Raw genomic sequence first — 15,659 nt, 5'->3', positions numbered from 1 at the left:
CTCTACCATAAGCTGCCTCCAACATCATTTTAGAGAATTTGGCAGTAAGTCCAACCGGCCTCACAACCACAGACCACATGTAACCACACCAGCCCAGGACCTCCACATCCGGCTTCTTCACCTGCGGGATCGTTTTAGACCAGCCCACCTAGACAGCTGAGTATTTCTGGTCTGTAATAAAGCCCTTTTGTGGGGAAAAACTCATTCTGATTGGCTGGCCCAGGCCCACCCGTGGCTGTGCCCCTGCCCACCCATGGCTGTGCCCCTGCCCAGTCATGTGAAATCCATAGATTAGTGCCTAATGAATTTATTTACTAATGAATTTTATTGACTTCATTATATGAACTGTAACTCAGTAAAATTGTTAATTGTTGCGTTTTTATTTTTTGTTCAGTATAGTTCTGTAAAAAAAAAAATGTATTCAGTACATGGGACTTTAACCCATCATGCACAGGCTTTTATCTGCAACAAGTCAATTTCATGGAAAATGCACATCGTTTTTATGCAGATTTTAGAATATTCACATGAAAATCTGTTGCCAATTGGATGGAAACCTAGCTAGTGACTTTGGAAGAGGGACCTCAAAAGGTACATAGGGGGTTTAAAGGGTGTGTGCGTGTCAACCTTATGAAACACTTATGGAAGATTCTGGAGTGGAGCCTGAGACAGCGTTTACCACCATCAACAAAACACCAAATTATAGAATTTGTCATGGAGTCACATCCCCCCAAAAGTGTTCCAGACACTAGTACAATCTATTCCAAGGCGCATTGAAGCTGTTCTGGCAGCTCGTGATGGCCCAACACCCTATTAAGACACTATGTTGATGTTTCCTTTATTTAGGCAGTTACTTTTATGTTCAAAAACTGCAGACAAGTAAAATTTGAAGCAATTACAGACAATTATATAAATTGTTCCTTTTAATTTTTTATTAAAGTTTAAAACATGTAAAGAAACAAATATTATTCTAGCAACACAAATTAGAAACTTTCCATTTGAAGTACAGTGATATCTCAAACTAGAAACCTTGAAATGGAAGCCCAAAGATAGACCAATAACCCTGCGATCTAGTGCCTCTGACCAGAATAGACAGCGTAGATGTCAACATATTTTGACATCTACGCCTCATTTGGTGAGCTGTGCAGTCAGGGCGTCTATTAGCTCCTGTTTCTTGGTCCCTGTGACCTTCACCCCAAACTGCTTACAGGCGTCCTTCAGCACGGGCACCGTCAGCTTACCCAGGGTGCCTTTCTGTACATGACCCCTCAGCTCGTCCTCAGACATCTCCAACTTGGGCTTCTTTTCTGCGCCGCCTGCCGCCTCAGCTGAACACACACAGGGCCAGGATGTTACAACAACTAGTATTTCAACAGTGAGACTGCCAGCTACTACCCTGTTCTTTCTTACCCTATGGGCCGGACCCAAATCTCCCCTACAGGACACAAAGCAAGTAAACCATACACCACATTATAGATCATACAGAACTCACCTGGTTTGCGTTTGGGTCCAGTCTTGCCCTCTGGGTTGTAGTCAGCAGGGTACACCAGATCTCTGAACTCCTGAGCCAGGGAACCAAGACGCTGGTCCATCATATTCACATTGGGCACTGAGAGGGAGAGAGAGAAAGATAAGGAGAGATTGAACAGAAAGAATGGATGAGAAAAAGCGAGCTTGAGCACTGCTAAAAAAGAAGCATGTGGGCCAATCAGAAGCATATGGTGTGTGTATTCATCTTACTGGTGTGATCCTCTATGTGCTCCGGGGCCATGAGATCTAAAGCCAAGGCTTCCAGGTTCCTGTAGTGCTGCTGGAGGACTGGGTTCTCAAACGCATCACTCCTGGCAACACAGACAACACAGGAATCTCAAGACTCATTCAGGTCATATTCTAGGACGTTTACAATAGTGTTCCCCTTGTTTTCTGCTATTCTTTCACTGTTATGTTTTATGCTTTAACTCTTTTCAAAATGTGAATCCTGGTATGAAATAATAATGTTTAGTGTTCACTGTAATAAAAGGGCCGTACCTGTATTTGAAGCGCAGCTTGTGTACTATCTCCTTCATCTTGTCTACCTGAGGCTCGGAGGCTGTGGGGAGCTGAGGAGTGTCCAGGGTACGGATGTCATCCGCGTAGGGCAGGAAGATGCCATGGAAACCTGAGACAAACACACACACGTCACTACAATTAGTCTGAACGTTTAAAAGTATTTTAATTGTGTGGCATTTGTGCAAGACCACGGCTGCAGTGGGACCCAATGACTGTACCTGGAGCCGCAATCTGGGCCTGGCCATCATCCACCTCCTCTCTTTGGGGCACCAGCGCTAAGAAGCGCGGGGGAGAGTTACGAATCCGTGTATATTTACACAGAGCGAACACGTTCCTCACACTACACCTGCGCAGCAACGCTGTGAACACACAGGCACTCCCTGGGATGGAAAAACAGGACATGGTGAAAGGAGTTAAAGTTGGAACTGAAAATGGAACTTGGAGGACGAACGTGGGCTGACGTTTCCTAGATTACATTTTGACTTGTCACCGTTTCTCTTCCCATCATAGTGACAGGTTCACACACACCTGTGACCATTTCCTCCTCTGGGTAGATGAAGACAGCAGATCTGAGGTGGTGGTGCAGTTTGAGACGCTCCATGGGCTTGAACCCAATCAGCTCCAGACCCGGGTCAGAAAACTTCTTTATCACATCCACCTCGTCTTTCTCCATCACTATCTGCCTGCCTGCATACACCTATACAGACAACACACATCACATCTAGACCGAAAGTAACCGGACAGAATGAGAAATATGAAATCATACATTTTTTTATACCCCTTTTTCGTGATATCCAAATTGGTAGTTACAGTCCCATCCCATCGCTGCAACTCCCGTACGACTCGGGAGAGGCAAATGTCGAGAGCCGTGCATCCTCCGAAACACAACCCAGCCAAGCCGCACTGCTTCTTGACACAATGCCTGCTTAACCCAGAAGCCATGGGTCTCCCGGTTGCGGTGCCGGCTGCGACAGAGCCACTGCGCCACTCGGGAGGCCCATACTTTCTTTGATACACTTTAAATATATATTTCTTTGGTTTGATTTGAGATTCCCACTTAGTTACCTGAACTCTCTTGGTGTCGCTGGGGAGCAGCAGACTGCCCGTCTGTGTGTGGTAGAGGCGTGTCTTGGTGCGGACGGGCTCGTTGTTGTCTCTGTAGAGCTTGATGGCGTTAGGCTTCCTGGCCTGTAGGGCCGTGATGTACACACCCACTGCCACGTTCATCCCTTCCCCCAGACACAGATTCAACCTGAGACACAGAGGACAAGAGAGGAGCCATCAGCAACCAGGGCCCTGTTCAGTTTTATTAAACATTTGTAACATCTAAACATGTCCTATAAGAACACAGTGCCACACCTAAACAATGATGAGGGAAACTCTGTACCTTGCGACCGATCTCTTCTTCATCTCCTTGGCTCTGACCCTCTTCTTGAGGTCCTCCAATTTCCCACAAGGCTCCATCTGCAGACCCAGCTCAGCCTCGTCCTCGGGGGGGCTCACCACATCGCAGAAGAAGAGCGAGACGTCGAACCCACCTGGCTTCATCAGATGCATCAGGTCTATCACCACACCTGTGAGTGACAGAGAGAGAGAGAGAGAGAGAGAGAGAGAGTTCACTGATCCAACATTGTTTGTGATAAAATAAACATTTGCAAGAACAAGATGTATTTCCGGCCCCTTTCAAACCCCTTCAACCCTGTTACATCAAGGAGGCCAACTGCCATAGAGATACAACTATGTATGTTCTCTCTCTTTGACAACTGCCTTCCCCCTTTCTCCAGACCCACCGGTCTCTTTGAGGTCGCTAGCCTTGGTGCGGGCCTGGCGGTCGCGCTCGCTGTCTCCCCCATGTGGTGTGTCTCGGCAGGTGAAGATCATGAGGCGTTTGTGGGAGAGCCGAAGCTTGATGTCACTGTAGAGGTTGGAGCAGCACCATAGCGCCTCACCCAGGTTGGTATTCCCACTGCCCATGGTCTCTCCTGCCACCTGGGCACCCTTCTCCCCACGCAGCCCGTCCACGTCCTGCACCCGACGGGCACCTAGAGGAGAGAGAGATGGGAGGAGATAAAAGAAAAGGATAAACAGAGAGATAGGTGAGGAGGAAGAGTAAAGATAAGTCGATTGGAGATACACAGAGAGAATAATAACAAATGTTCAAATGGGTTCCAGAAGAATCCAAGACTCTTTCAGAGCACACACTGAAACTGCAGGCCAGGGGGACATACCAGGTGAGTCCAGGTCATGGTAGATATAGACATGCTTGAAACTGTTCCTGGGGTTCTTGCTCTGTTCCGTCCCATAGAACACTAGAGCCACCAGGTCCTTGTCACTGCTGATTATTTTACTGGTGTAGACACTGCGGACACACTAGGGAGGGAGAGTAGCACAATAAAACACTGTCAGAGGGCTAAGTAGGACCACAGAGATAAAGAGAGGAGTGGGAAAGGGCCATCAGTCATGTCACTTTTCATGGTGCTAAGAGTTCAGTCATTTTGATCACGTCTGAGATAAGGAGAGAAAGAGAGGCAGGGGAGGGGGTGAAGAAAGGACAGGAAAGGGTAAGGGAAAGCAGAGAGGGAGTTAGAGACAGCGAGAGAGAAAGATTACCTGCATGGTCATGTCAAATGGCGAGGGCTCTTCATCCTCCCCCTTGATGAACATCTCCTTGGAAGCATCCACCAGAAACACCAGGCTGTCACGGCCTGTGCTCTTATAGTCCACTGTGGAGAGGGATTACATTACATATGCTAACCCCCATTCTATTCAGTATTGATCCATTCAATCACCATCAATGTTGGTCTTACCTCCAGACTCATCCCTTTCCTCTCCATCCACATCTTCATCCTCATGGTGGTAGTCGTTCCACTGTGCCATTGGGACATGTACTAGTCTTGCCCTGAAAGTAACAAGGAAACAAACGCATACGTGCACACACACACAGTGTGTGAGAGAACTGTGGTTGTTATACAACTCTGATCAGGTAATACCAGATGATGTCGGGGTAAATTTAATGTGGCACTCCAGTCACCTTTTGGGTAAGTGGCTAGTTAGTTCTTGAGAACTCAAGGGGGGTATACCCACTTTACAGTTCCCCCCCCTTTTGGGTTCTTAGCTGATAGTATGGACCACAGCTACTCTCCCTCCCCATGTGAACCACAATCCCGACACTCTGTTTACTCCCGACACTCTAAGCGCAAATACGCCTCTTGCGATAAGGTTTTGTAAACCTTTGGAATGTAACTTTCATATATGCGAGAAATAATATTTAAAATACAAAACACAATTTTACTGTTTAGCAAAGTTGCACCCGGCTGTTTTCACACACTGCCTCAGCTACAATACCTCCATTACACCAATACGTTCCACATTTCCGGTGTTTCTTAAAAATACAGCCGTGTGCAACTTTCAAAACTGCATGCGGTAAGTCTTTTGTATTTTATTATTTTTTTCCCCCACTTATATTCAAGTTAACTTCCAAATGTTTCCAAAACTGTATCCAACACCTGCATTTGCGTTTAGACAGAACATTTGGGGGAGCGTCGGGGAATTAGGCGGCAGACAACTTTTTGAATATAATCACAGAGTTTCTAAACGGTATATGGTTATCTTAGCATCCACGTATCAGCATAAATAAGAATGCACTCTCATTTAAACTATACAGCCGAATGAAAGCATACCTTATGGCCGAATGTATGCTGTTACAAAAGTGGTTTCGGTGGAAATAGTTAGCTACAAGCCTTGTTTTGTCTTGATGCAGGTGTTGATATCAGACCATAGTCGTGTCACTGGTTTTAATTACGTCGTCAGTTGCGACCTGAAAGCGCATTACTTTTTCTATGGTGAAAATGTTGGTGGGTTCATGTAAAGCCAAATGTGCATAGCGCCATCTACTGTGCTATTGAGGTAGAGACGATTTATGAAACAAATATCGTCAAAATATTTGTCATATCAATCGTAAAACTCACTTGCATAAACACAAGATTTCTTAATTTTATTACGGATTCTTGCGTCCATTTCATAATATTTTATCAGACGCTTTGACGATGTAGGTCGTCACGGTCAACTATTTGAAGCTAGCCACAATACGGATTGTGGAATTTGCAGTTTCCCTTCAAAATAAGATTCCCCCATTGAAACATGCAAATGAATACAAATAGTGGAATAATACCTATTTGGACTAGATGCCAAACAAGGTTGTAATGTTTTTATATACATTCAAAATACAATAAGTAGTTCATTTGACAAAAAAAAGTAAAGAGTCAGTTGAAATCGCACTGTGGATGTAATTAGACTTCTGTATTGCATTGGGGGCATACTTATAATAAGCACTATCAAATCAAACACATAATATGCTGAAACACTTAAAAAAAACTTGTTGGCGTCAAATTAACAACTTATTGTCTTTTGTTGAATTTATATATCAATATTCCAAACTTGTTTAGGATGATCTAGTCCAAATATGGCATTATTCCACTATTTGTATACATTTGCATATTGCAATGGGTAACTTTTATTTTGAACGCGAACCCCACATTCCACTATTGTGGCCAATTCTTATTGTTGCTAGCTTCACACAGGTGTCCCAGTCTCACTCTATCCATTCATTGGCTGTTTTTTAAGCCATATGTATCTATGGGCAATTTTGACAGATCTATTTTGTTTTGAGTCACAGTGACACAGCAACAGCTGACTAGCATGTTAGCTAAGAGCTTCGTACTGTCGTGAATTTGCCTCAATTATTAGATAGATATTCGTTGTAATTAAGCTTAGCTACTATATGCCTTTTTATTTTTCCCAACATAAGGCATTTCGGACTATTTGTGTTTTTCTATTTGCGGAACCAGAACGAACTATAGTAACTTAACTAGTTACGTTAGATAACACTACGTTAACTAGTCGGATAGCTAGCTAGATAACACTAGCTAGCTAGTTCGTACACATTGAAGACAACACAGCACTCAACCTAATTTTACACCATCAAGCTGAATTATGGATCCAAATAACACCTCGTACGCTGTGAAACTGTATGTTTACGACATATCTAAAGGAATGGCTCGCCAGCTGAGCCCCCTCATGCTAGGTAAGTTGCTAACGCGTTAGTTAGCTAACTAGTTTTGCTTGGAATATACATTGTTTTACCCGCGGATGTAGAGTTTGGATTGATGAGCAGAGGCCGAGGATGCATTTTAGGCCTATGCGCTGAATTTAGAATCAATTTCTGTATCTTATGTACCCCAAGTTCGCTACAAAATGTAAACTTAATGTATAACGTTATCAACTATTCTGTTATATTCACAGGTAAACAGCTTGATGGAATATGGTGAGTAAATTATGTATTTTTTTGAATGATTGAAATCCTTATTTTAGTGAGGACAAAGGTCAAGTTATGTACACCTTTAAATATTTATATTATATTCCCCCAGTGTTTTTAAGTCTGTTAATTGGGAATCTGTCTTTATGTGAAATAAACTGTAGCCTTTTTCCTCTCACTTAGGCACACTGCTATAGTTGTACATGGAGAGGAGTTTTTCTATGGGGGAGATGGCATCACAAACTGCCCACCTGTAAGACAACGTTTTATTCTATTCCTTCCTAACATAAACTAGACCTGTAAATCTCTTTCTTATTGGTGTACATAAGTCTAAGTTAGTTACCCCAAGCATAGATCCTGTTAGTTGTGATAGAAAACGAATCCTGGGGCTGCATATGGGCTATTGGAGGACAACTGAGCAAGCAGGTGGCAGGTAGCCTAGCGGTTAAGAGTGTTGGGCCAGTAACCAACAGGTTGCTGGTTTGAATTCCCAAGCCTGCAAGTTGGAAAAATGTGCCGTTCTGCAAGGCAGTTAAATCCCCAACAACACCTGCTCCCTGGTCAATTTAAGGCACCCCTCCGCACCTCTATGATTCAGAGGGGTTGGGTTAAATGCATTCGATTGTACAACTGACTAGGCATCCCCTTTCCCCTTACAAGCTGTTTGTATTTGTTGTGTGTTTTTAGGGCGGAACGTCCCTAGGACAACCCAACTCCATAATAGACCTGGGCACCACAGAGGTGACTGAGGAGATCTTTATGGAGTACCTGTCTTCACTGGGAGAGTCCACGTACAGGTGAGGCTGTGGTACCTGGTTGATCTCAACCTTGTGGATCTCAACTCCACACGTAATGGCGATGTGCAGTCTCTCTCCCTCTCTTTCTCCCTTTACTCTGTTCCTATCTTTGCCTCACATCTTCTTTATCTGTAGGGGGAACCAATACCATCTGTTTGAGTGGAACTGTAACACGTTCAGTAACGAAGTGGCCCAGTTCCTCACTGGCAGCAAGATCCCCTGCCACATCACAGACCTGCCGGCTGAAGTGCTCTCCACGTGAGTTACACCTCTCTCCCCTCCCCTGTCTCTATAGCAACAAGAACCTGTTGTCAGACATTTAGTGTAGTGCGGGAGCATGGCACAGCGATAGTCGAGCACATATTGTTCATGGGTAAGAATTCCACCACTGACACTTTCATGCTGTCTCTCCTCGACCTGTAACTCTAAATCTACTTTCAATACTGTCTGAATAAAGAGAAAAATATGGAAGGAGGACAAGTCTCTGTTCACATGTAGAGTGTAGACACTATAAATATATACACACAGTTGAAGTCGGAAGTTTACTTACACTTAGGTTGGAGTCATTAAACCTTGTTTTTCAACCACTCCACAAATTTCTTATTAAACTATATTTTTGGCAAGTCGGTAAGGACATCTACTTCGTGCATGACACAAGTAATTTTCCCAACAATTGTTTACAGACAGATTATTTTACTTATAATTCACTGTATCACAATTCCAGTGGGTCAGAAGTTTGCATACACTAAGTTGACTGTGCCTTTAAACAGCTTGGAAAATTCCAGAAAATGGTGTCATGGCTTTAGCTTCTGATAGGCTAATTGACATAATTTGAGTCAATTGGAGTAATACCTGTGGATGTATTTCAAGGGCTACCTTCAAACTCAGTGCCTCTTTGCTTGACACAACTGGAAAATCAAAAGAAATCAGCCAAGTCCTCAGAAAAAAATTGTAGACCTCCACAAGTCTGGTTCATCCTTGGGAGCAATTTCCAAATGCCTGAAGGTACCACGTTCATCTGTACAAACGATAGTATGCAAGTATAAACACCATGGGACCCCGCAGCTGTCATACCGCTCAGGAAGGAGACGTGTTCTGTCTCCTAGAGATGAACGTACTTTGGTGCGAAAAGTGCAAATCAATCCCAGAACAACAGCAAAGGACCTTGTGAAGATGCTGGAGGAAACAGGTACAAAAGTATCTATATCCACAGTCAAATGAGTCCTATATCGACATAACCTGAAAGGCCGCTCAGCAAGGAAGAAGCCACTGCTCCAAAACTGCCATAAAAAAGCCAGACTACGGTTTGCAACTGCACATGGGGACAAAGATCGTAGTTTTTGGAGAAATATCCTCTGGTCTGATGAAACAAAAATAGAACTGTTTGGCCATAATGACCATCGTTATGTTTGTAGGAAAAAGGGGGAGGCTTGCAAGCCGTAGAACAGCATCCCAACTGTGAAGCACGGGGGTGGCAGCATCATGTTGTGGGGGGTTCTTTGCTGCAGGAGGGACTGGTGCACTTCACAAAGTAGATGGCATCATGAGGAAGAAAAATTATGTGGCTATATTTAAGCAACATCTCAAGACATCAGTCAGGAAGTTAAAGCTTAGTCGCAAATGGGTCTTCCAAATGGACAATTACCCCAAGCATACTTCCAAAGTTGTGGCAAAATGGCTTAAGGACAACAAAGTCAAGGTATTGGAGTGGCCATCACAAAGCCCTGACCTCAATGCCAAATAAATTTGTGGGCAGAACTGAAAAAGTGTGTGCGAGCAAGGAGGCCTACAAACCTGACTCAGTTACACCAGCTCTGTCGGAGGAATGGGCCAAAATTCACCAACTTATTTTGGGAAGCTTGTGGAAGGCTAACCAAAACATTTGACCGAAGTTAAACAATTTAAAGGAAATGATACCAAATACTAATTGAGTGTATGTAAACTTCTGACCCACTTGGTTATGTGATGAAAGAAATAAAAGCTGAAATAAATCATTCTCTCTACTATTATTCTGACATTTCACATTCTTAAAATAAAGTGGTGATCCTAACTGATCTAAGGCAGGGAATTTTTACTAGGATTAAATGTGTATTTGGCTAAGGTGTCTGTAAACTTCCGACTTGTAGACTTCCGACCTGTGTGTGTGTGCTATAAATCAGGACAGCTTGTTCAAAGCACAAGTCGCTGTGTATGGAGTTCATCATGTTACTCCCCGTTGATCAGATTCTAATTTGTGGTGTTCCACTCTCTGTCACCCACAGGCCTTTCGGCCAGGCGCTACGCCCTCTACTGGACTCCATCAATATTGCACCTCAGGGGGGCAACACCTTCAACGGACACTATGGCCAGAGATAGACCAGAGATAGACCAGAGATAGACCAGAGATAGACCAGAGATAGACCAGAGATAGACCAGAGATAGACCAGAGATAGACCAGAGATAGACCAGAGATAGACCAGAGATAGACCAGAGATAGACCAGAGATAGACCAGAGATAGACCAGAGATAGACCAGAGATAGACCAGAGATAGACCAGAGATAGACCAGAGATAGACCAGAGATAGACCAGAGATAGACCAGAGATAGACTGATAACACAGGTGCACAGAGTAATATATTACACCAACAGTCTGTGTGTGAGGGGTGGGAGATCTGCAGCTCACCTTTTGTGAGTCCCTTAGGCTGCGTTTACACAGGCAGCCCAATTCTGATATTTTTTTCACTAGTTGGTCTTATGACCAATCAGATCAGCTCTGAAAAACATCTGATGGGAAAAGATCTGATGTGATTGGTCAAAAGAGCCATTAGTGACAAAAAGATCAGAAATGGGCTGCCTGATGTATGTCAGTCAGTGGGCCAGGCAGAAACCTAAGCCTACCTGACCTCTTTAATACCTTAACACCAACCAAGCCTGGCACACCCCATCCCCAGCCGTAACTTGATTATACCTAACTCTCCCCTTTTCCACTATAAAGTTGGCCTGATCCGTGCTGTATTTTAGTATGTCCACGGATATCAAGATGGCCGTAAGTATATAATAAGATGGAGCTTTCTTCTACTCTCCGTAGGATCCCATGATCGGCTGAATGTAAAACTAGAGAGCTGCAAGGTTTCTCTCTAGAAAGTGCAGCTCTTTCCTACACGGGTGGGGGTAGGGTACCTTTTACATACCTTCTATGTTTTACTAAATAAGTATTAAGCTATTTTACTGTTATATTGTTTTGTGTTCTTTTTTAATTACCATGATATGACTGGGTTGCCACTAGAGGGAGCGAAGGAAAGGAAAAGAGAAACAGCTAAAGTGGTGATAAAATCTAGCCAAATTCTGATTTGCACTTGCCTTTGTATTGGGAACTTGCGTATTCACATGTCTTCGTACCAACTGTCTTGTGTCAAGGTTTATCCATCCCTTGAATACATCGTCACACACACTCAGGGTCATCATGCGACGACCTCAAAGTACTGAATGTGTGATTTTTATAACTAAAGATACCATAGCCGGTCGTTTCAAATCGGAACAAATTAGTCATAATGGGCAGAACAAGCAAGGAGGTGGGCAGAGCCAGTTACAAGCTAGCGAGATCCTTTTGGCGCGTTCTAGCATACATTCGCATATTTCTGCTAGGGAACACCTACTCTGTGAAGTGCGCGTGTGCAATAACTCAATTCGCTTTTGCACTTCTAAACAGTGCCATTTTTTAAAAACTTTAGCAAAGGGTAAATTCTAGGAAACTTAGTCCACTCTGTTCATAACAGATTAAAGTTTTGGGAACAGAACTGTATTGAGATCAAATGTTTCATCAATTAGAAATTAGCAGAATCTCAACCAAAATCCATCTCGTTCCATCTTCTCCCACTGCTGGCCACTGGGCCTCCTCTCACGGCAAAAGCAAAGCGGATGCTTCACATTTATACAGTCGGTGAAATATCTGGCTCATTGTTCTATCTGTGTCTGAATCTTTCCAGAGTTTGTATTCCCATACCTTTTCAAATGAGCAGGAATACACCATATACAGGAGTTCTCTAAGATTGAAATGTTATGCAAAAATCACTCTTCATATCACGAATCATGCCAATCTCTATTCACTTTTCCCCTGATATTATCAGTGATTTTTCTTTTGTGGTATATTTATTTATTTGGATAATATATATATATATATATATATATATATATACAAGGCTGTCTTTGCAAGTTAAATATTTTAATGAATTCCCTAATGTCATTATGGTCATATCGTTATAGCTATTGTATCATCAAGGCTAATCTATTCAGTCATTCACATTGGTGTTAAGTCAATGTTGTGATATCCCCCCCAAAAATCCATCCTTACCCTCTCCACTATTGTGATATAAATGATCCCGTTTATATTTTACGAAACTCTTGCCACTACTTGATAAAGAACCTTTCTCTATAAGTATTGTTGTCTGCGTCTTGTGTTAACTCGACGATCTTAAGAAAGATCGAGAAGGACGGTGTTCCACAGTGAAATGCACACCACAGTGCAGTGTTACCAGCCTGTCTATGGCTATTCTAGGACTGGTAGTTTACTGAACTAATAGTTAAGTTATCCCTTCACCAAAATAGCCAGTGATCAGTGGGAGAGCGTTCTACATGCGTTATGTGATGGTTTAAGATACTGTACACTGGAAAATACAAGTGCTTTTGATGATAATTCCCAGAATGTCCACATGGGGGGATGGTAGTTTTCTAGTTTCAGATTATTTTTAATGTCGACAATATAGCTACAGAGGAAAGTTATACAAATAACACTTATGAACCTCTCTTTGAGAGACATTTAAAAGTCTTACAATAGTTCCATCGTATTTCACCTTTCTCTGAAGTCAGTGGCATCAAAAACCTAACTAGAACATCTTCATATACACTACATACAGGAACAAATAAGTAGTCGATCTTTGATATACATAATTTTTTGGTCCAATATATCCTTGATTATTACGTTTTTATTCAGCACAATATCATACATGTATCACACTTCAGTTAGATAATTATATATTTGGTCATAGTATCTTAAACATTTTAATAATGCACTGTATAATTTTGCCGCAAGTCGGTATATATTTTGCATTGGTCTAGTTGCATTTGTCTCAAACTAGGCTGTAGATTCAGTCTTCAGCTGTGTTACTGTGCTGCAGTGAGAGGCAGCCCGAGCTGTGGATCTACAACTGAGCAGAAGATAACCTTAGTCAGACAACATCAACACATCAGGGATTTCCAAAGGGGAACTGTAGAATCTGAATGTCAGATCAAAGTTTATTGGTCATGTACGCAGATGTTATCGCAGGTACAGAGAAATGGTTGTTTCTAGCTCCAAGCGTACAGTAATACCTAGCAATACAAAAACATTTAAGAAGCATAATCCAAAAAAATACAGATTTTAAGAAATCAGAACGAGCAATGTCAGACACTGGAATATAAATAAGCAATAAGGCCCGAGTGTGTGTGCTATATGGCAAATATGCCACGGTTAAGGGCTGTTCTTATACATGATACAACGCGGAGTGCTAGGACAGAGGTCTTAGCCATGGTATATTGGCAATATATCACAACCCCCCCCGAGGTTCCTTAGTGCTATTATAAACTGGTTACCATCATAATTAGAGCAGTAAAAATGTTTTGTCGTACCCATGGTATACGGTCTGCTTTACCATGGCTTTCAGCCCATCAGCATTTAGGGCTTGACCCACCCAGTTTATAAATATATGCAGTACCAGTCAAAAGTTTGGACACATCTACTCATTCAAGGGTTTTTCTTTATTTTGACTATTTTCTACATTATAGATTCATGTAATTCCAGGTGACTACCTCATGAAGCTGGTTGAGAGAATGCCAAGCGTGTGCAAGGCTGTCATCAAGGCAAAGGGTGGATACTTTGAAGAATCTCAAATATAAAATATATTTTGAATTGTTTAACACTTTTTTTGGTTACTACATGTGTTTTTTCATAGTGTTGATGTCTTCACTATTATTCTACAATGTAGAAAACAGTAAAAATAAAGAAAAAGCCTTGAATGAGTAGCTGTGTCCAAACTTTTGACTGGTGCTAATGTAACAGTGTAGGTTCCGTCCCAACCCGGGCTCGAACCAGGGACCCTTGCACACATCAACAACTGACACCCCACGAAGCATCGTTACCCATCGCGCCACAAAAGCCGCGGCTTTTGTGGCGCGATGGGTAACGATGCTTCGTGGGGTGTCACTGTCACCTGGAATTAGGGGAAACCCTACTTCAAGTCTCAGAGCGAGTGACGTCACTGATTGAAATGCTATTAGCCCGTACCACCGCTAACTAACTAGCCATTTCACATCGGTTACACTCACCCCCCCTTTGACCTCCTCCTTTTCCGCAGCAACCAATGATCCGGGTCAACAGCATCAATGCAACAGTGTAGGTTCCGTCCCTCTCTTCGCCCCAACCTGGGCTCGAACCAGGGACCCTTGCACACATCAACAACTGACACCCCACAAAGCATCGTTACCCATCGCGCCACAAAAGCCACGGCCCTTGCAACGCAAGGGGAAACCCTACTTCAAGTCTCAGAGCGAGCGATGTCACTGATTGAAATGCTATTAGCGCGCACCACCGCTAACTAACTAGCCATTTCACATCGGTTACACTAATTCTTAAATTTTTTTTTTATGGAGTATCTATCTACATAGGCGTACAGAGGCCCATTATCAGCAACCATCACTCCTGTGTTCCAATGGCACGTTGTGTTAGCTAATCCAAGTTTATCATTTTAAAAGGCTAATTGATCATTAGAAAACCCTTTTGCAATTATGTTAGCACAGCTAAAACTGTGGGTTCGATTACAGGCTCAAAATGGCCAGAAACAAATAACTATTTTCTGAAACTCGTCAGTCTATTCTTATTCTGAGAAATGAAGGCTATTCCATGTGAGAAATTGCCAGGAAACTGAAGATCTCGTACAACGCTGTGTACTACTCCCTTCACAGAACAGCGCAAACTGGCTCTAACCAGAATAGAAAGAGGAGTAGGAGGCCCCAGTGCTGAGCAAGAGGACAAGTACATTAGAGTGTCTAGTTTGAGAAACAGATGCCTCAAGTCCTCAACTGGCAGCTTCATTAAATAGTCCCTGCAAAACGTCTCAACATCAACAGTGAAGAGGTGACTCTGGGATGCTGGCCTTCTAGGCAGAGTTGCAAAGAAAAACCCATATCTCTGTCCAGTGTCTGTGTTCTTTTGCCCATCTTAATCTTTTCTTTTTATTGGCCAGTCTGAGATATGGCTTTTTCTTTGCAACTCTGCCTAGAAGGCCAGCAACCCGCAGGTCGCCTCTTCACTGTTGACATTGAGGCTGGTGTTTTCTGGGTACTTACATGGCTTTCAATGGCCTCCATTCTGTGTAAAAACTCCAGCTGATTTGGTAACACCATAGTGGACTCTGGTCTGACAGATCAATTGCAATTCAATAAACTCTATCAATTTAAATATACTGTTTCACAGATCATAAAGCTCTTAT

At 42.9% G+C, this 15,659-nt stretch overlaps 2 protein-coding genes across 3 annotated transcripts; one reads left to right on the top strand and one right to left on the bottom strand.

Annotated features, from left to right (window-relative positions):
* Positions 1 to 902: 902 nt before the first annotated feature.
* On the bottom strand, positions 903 to 5,832 carry xrcc6 (X-ray repair complementing defective repair in Chinese hamster cells 6). 2 transcript variants are annotated; one of them, XM_014207104.3, is made up of 13 exons: positions 5,078 to 5,360; positions 4,854 to 4,945; positions 4,657 to 4,769; positions 4,275 to 4,416; positions 3,837 to 4,088; positions 3,434 to 3,620; positions 3,112 to 3,298; positions 2,575 to 2,743; positions 2,265 to 2,426; positions 2,026 to 2,155; positions 1,738 to 1,838; positions 1,490 to 1,606; positions 903 to 1,325 (listed from the first exon to the last, which is right to left on the bottom strand). In XM_014207104.3, the coding sequence occupies exons 2-13, from the start codon at positions 4,921 to 4,923 to the stop codon at positions 1,126 to 1,128; spliced, it is 1,830 nt and encodes a 609-aa protein (XP_014062579.3). In that variant the 5' UTR covers positions 4,924 to 4,945; positions 5,078 to 5,360; the 3' UTR covers positions 903 to 1,125. The 2 variants fall into 2 exon arrangements, with proteins under 2 accessions (XP_014062579.3, NP_001133439.1); NM_001139967.1 differs by lacking the exon at positions 5,078 to 5,360 and adding an exon at positions 5,727 to 5,832 and having other exon boundaries at positions 915 to 1,325.
* An 886-nt stretch (positions 5,833 to 6,718) lies between these two features.
* On the top strand, positions 6,719 to 10,674 carry LOC106608961 (desumoylating isopeptidase 1). Its single transcript, XM_014207226.3, has 6 exons — positions 6,719 to 7,129; positions 7,348 to 7,369; positions 7,544 to 7,613; positions 8,048 to 8,157; positions 8,293 to 8,415; positions 10,419 to 10,674. Exons 1-6 carry the CDS (start codon positions 7,039 to 7,041, stop codon positions 10,510 to 10,512), a joined length of 510 nt encoding a protein of 169 aa, XP_014062701.1. The 5' UTR covers positions 6,719 to 7,038; the 3' UTR covers positions 10,513 to 10,674.
* Positions 10,675 to 15,659: the final 4,985 nt, after the last annotated feature.

This window comes from Salmo salar, chromosome 01 (assembly GCF_965601325.2).
Source record: "Salmo salar chromosome 01, fSalSal1, whole genome shotgun sequence".
Taxonomy (NCBI): Eukaryota; Metazoa; Chordata; class Actinopteri; order Salmoniformes; family Salmonidae; genus Salmo; species Salmo salar.
The sequence above is the reverse complement of the archived record's forward strand: the minus strand, read 5'-3'. Positions and strand labels throughout refer to the sequence as shown.

Coding starts and splice junctions, on each gene's coding strand:
- LOC106608961 (XM_014207226.3), top strand. CDS start 7,039: ATGGATCCAAATAACACCTCGTACGCTGTGAAACTGTATGTTTACGAC. Junction 7,370..7,543: donor AAACAGCTTGATGGAATATG/GTGAGTAAATTA, acceptor CCTCTCACTTAG/GCACACTGCTATAGTTGTAC. Junction 8,158..8,292: donor CTGGGAGAGTCCACGTACAG/GTGAGGCTGTGG, acceptor CTTTATCTGTAG/GGGGAACCAATACCATCTGT.
- xrcc6 (NM_001139967.1), bottom strand. CDS start 4,923: ATGGCACAGTGGAACGACTACCACCATGAGGATGAAGATGTGGATGGA. Junction 4,417..4,656: donor CATTTGACATGACCATGCAG/GTAATCTTTCTC, acceptor CTCCCTCCCTAG/TGTGTCCGCAGTGTCTACAC. Junction 3,621..3,836: donor TAGCGACCTCAAAGAGACCG/GTGGGTCTGGAG, acceptor TGTCACTCACAG/GTGTGGTGATAGACCTGATG.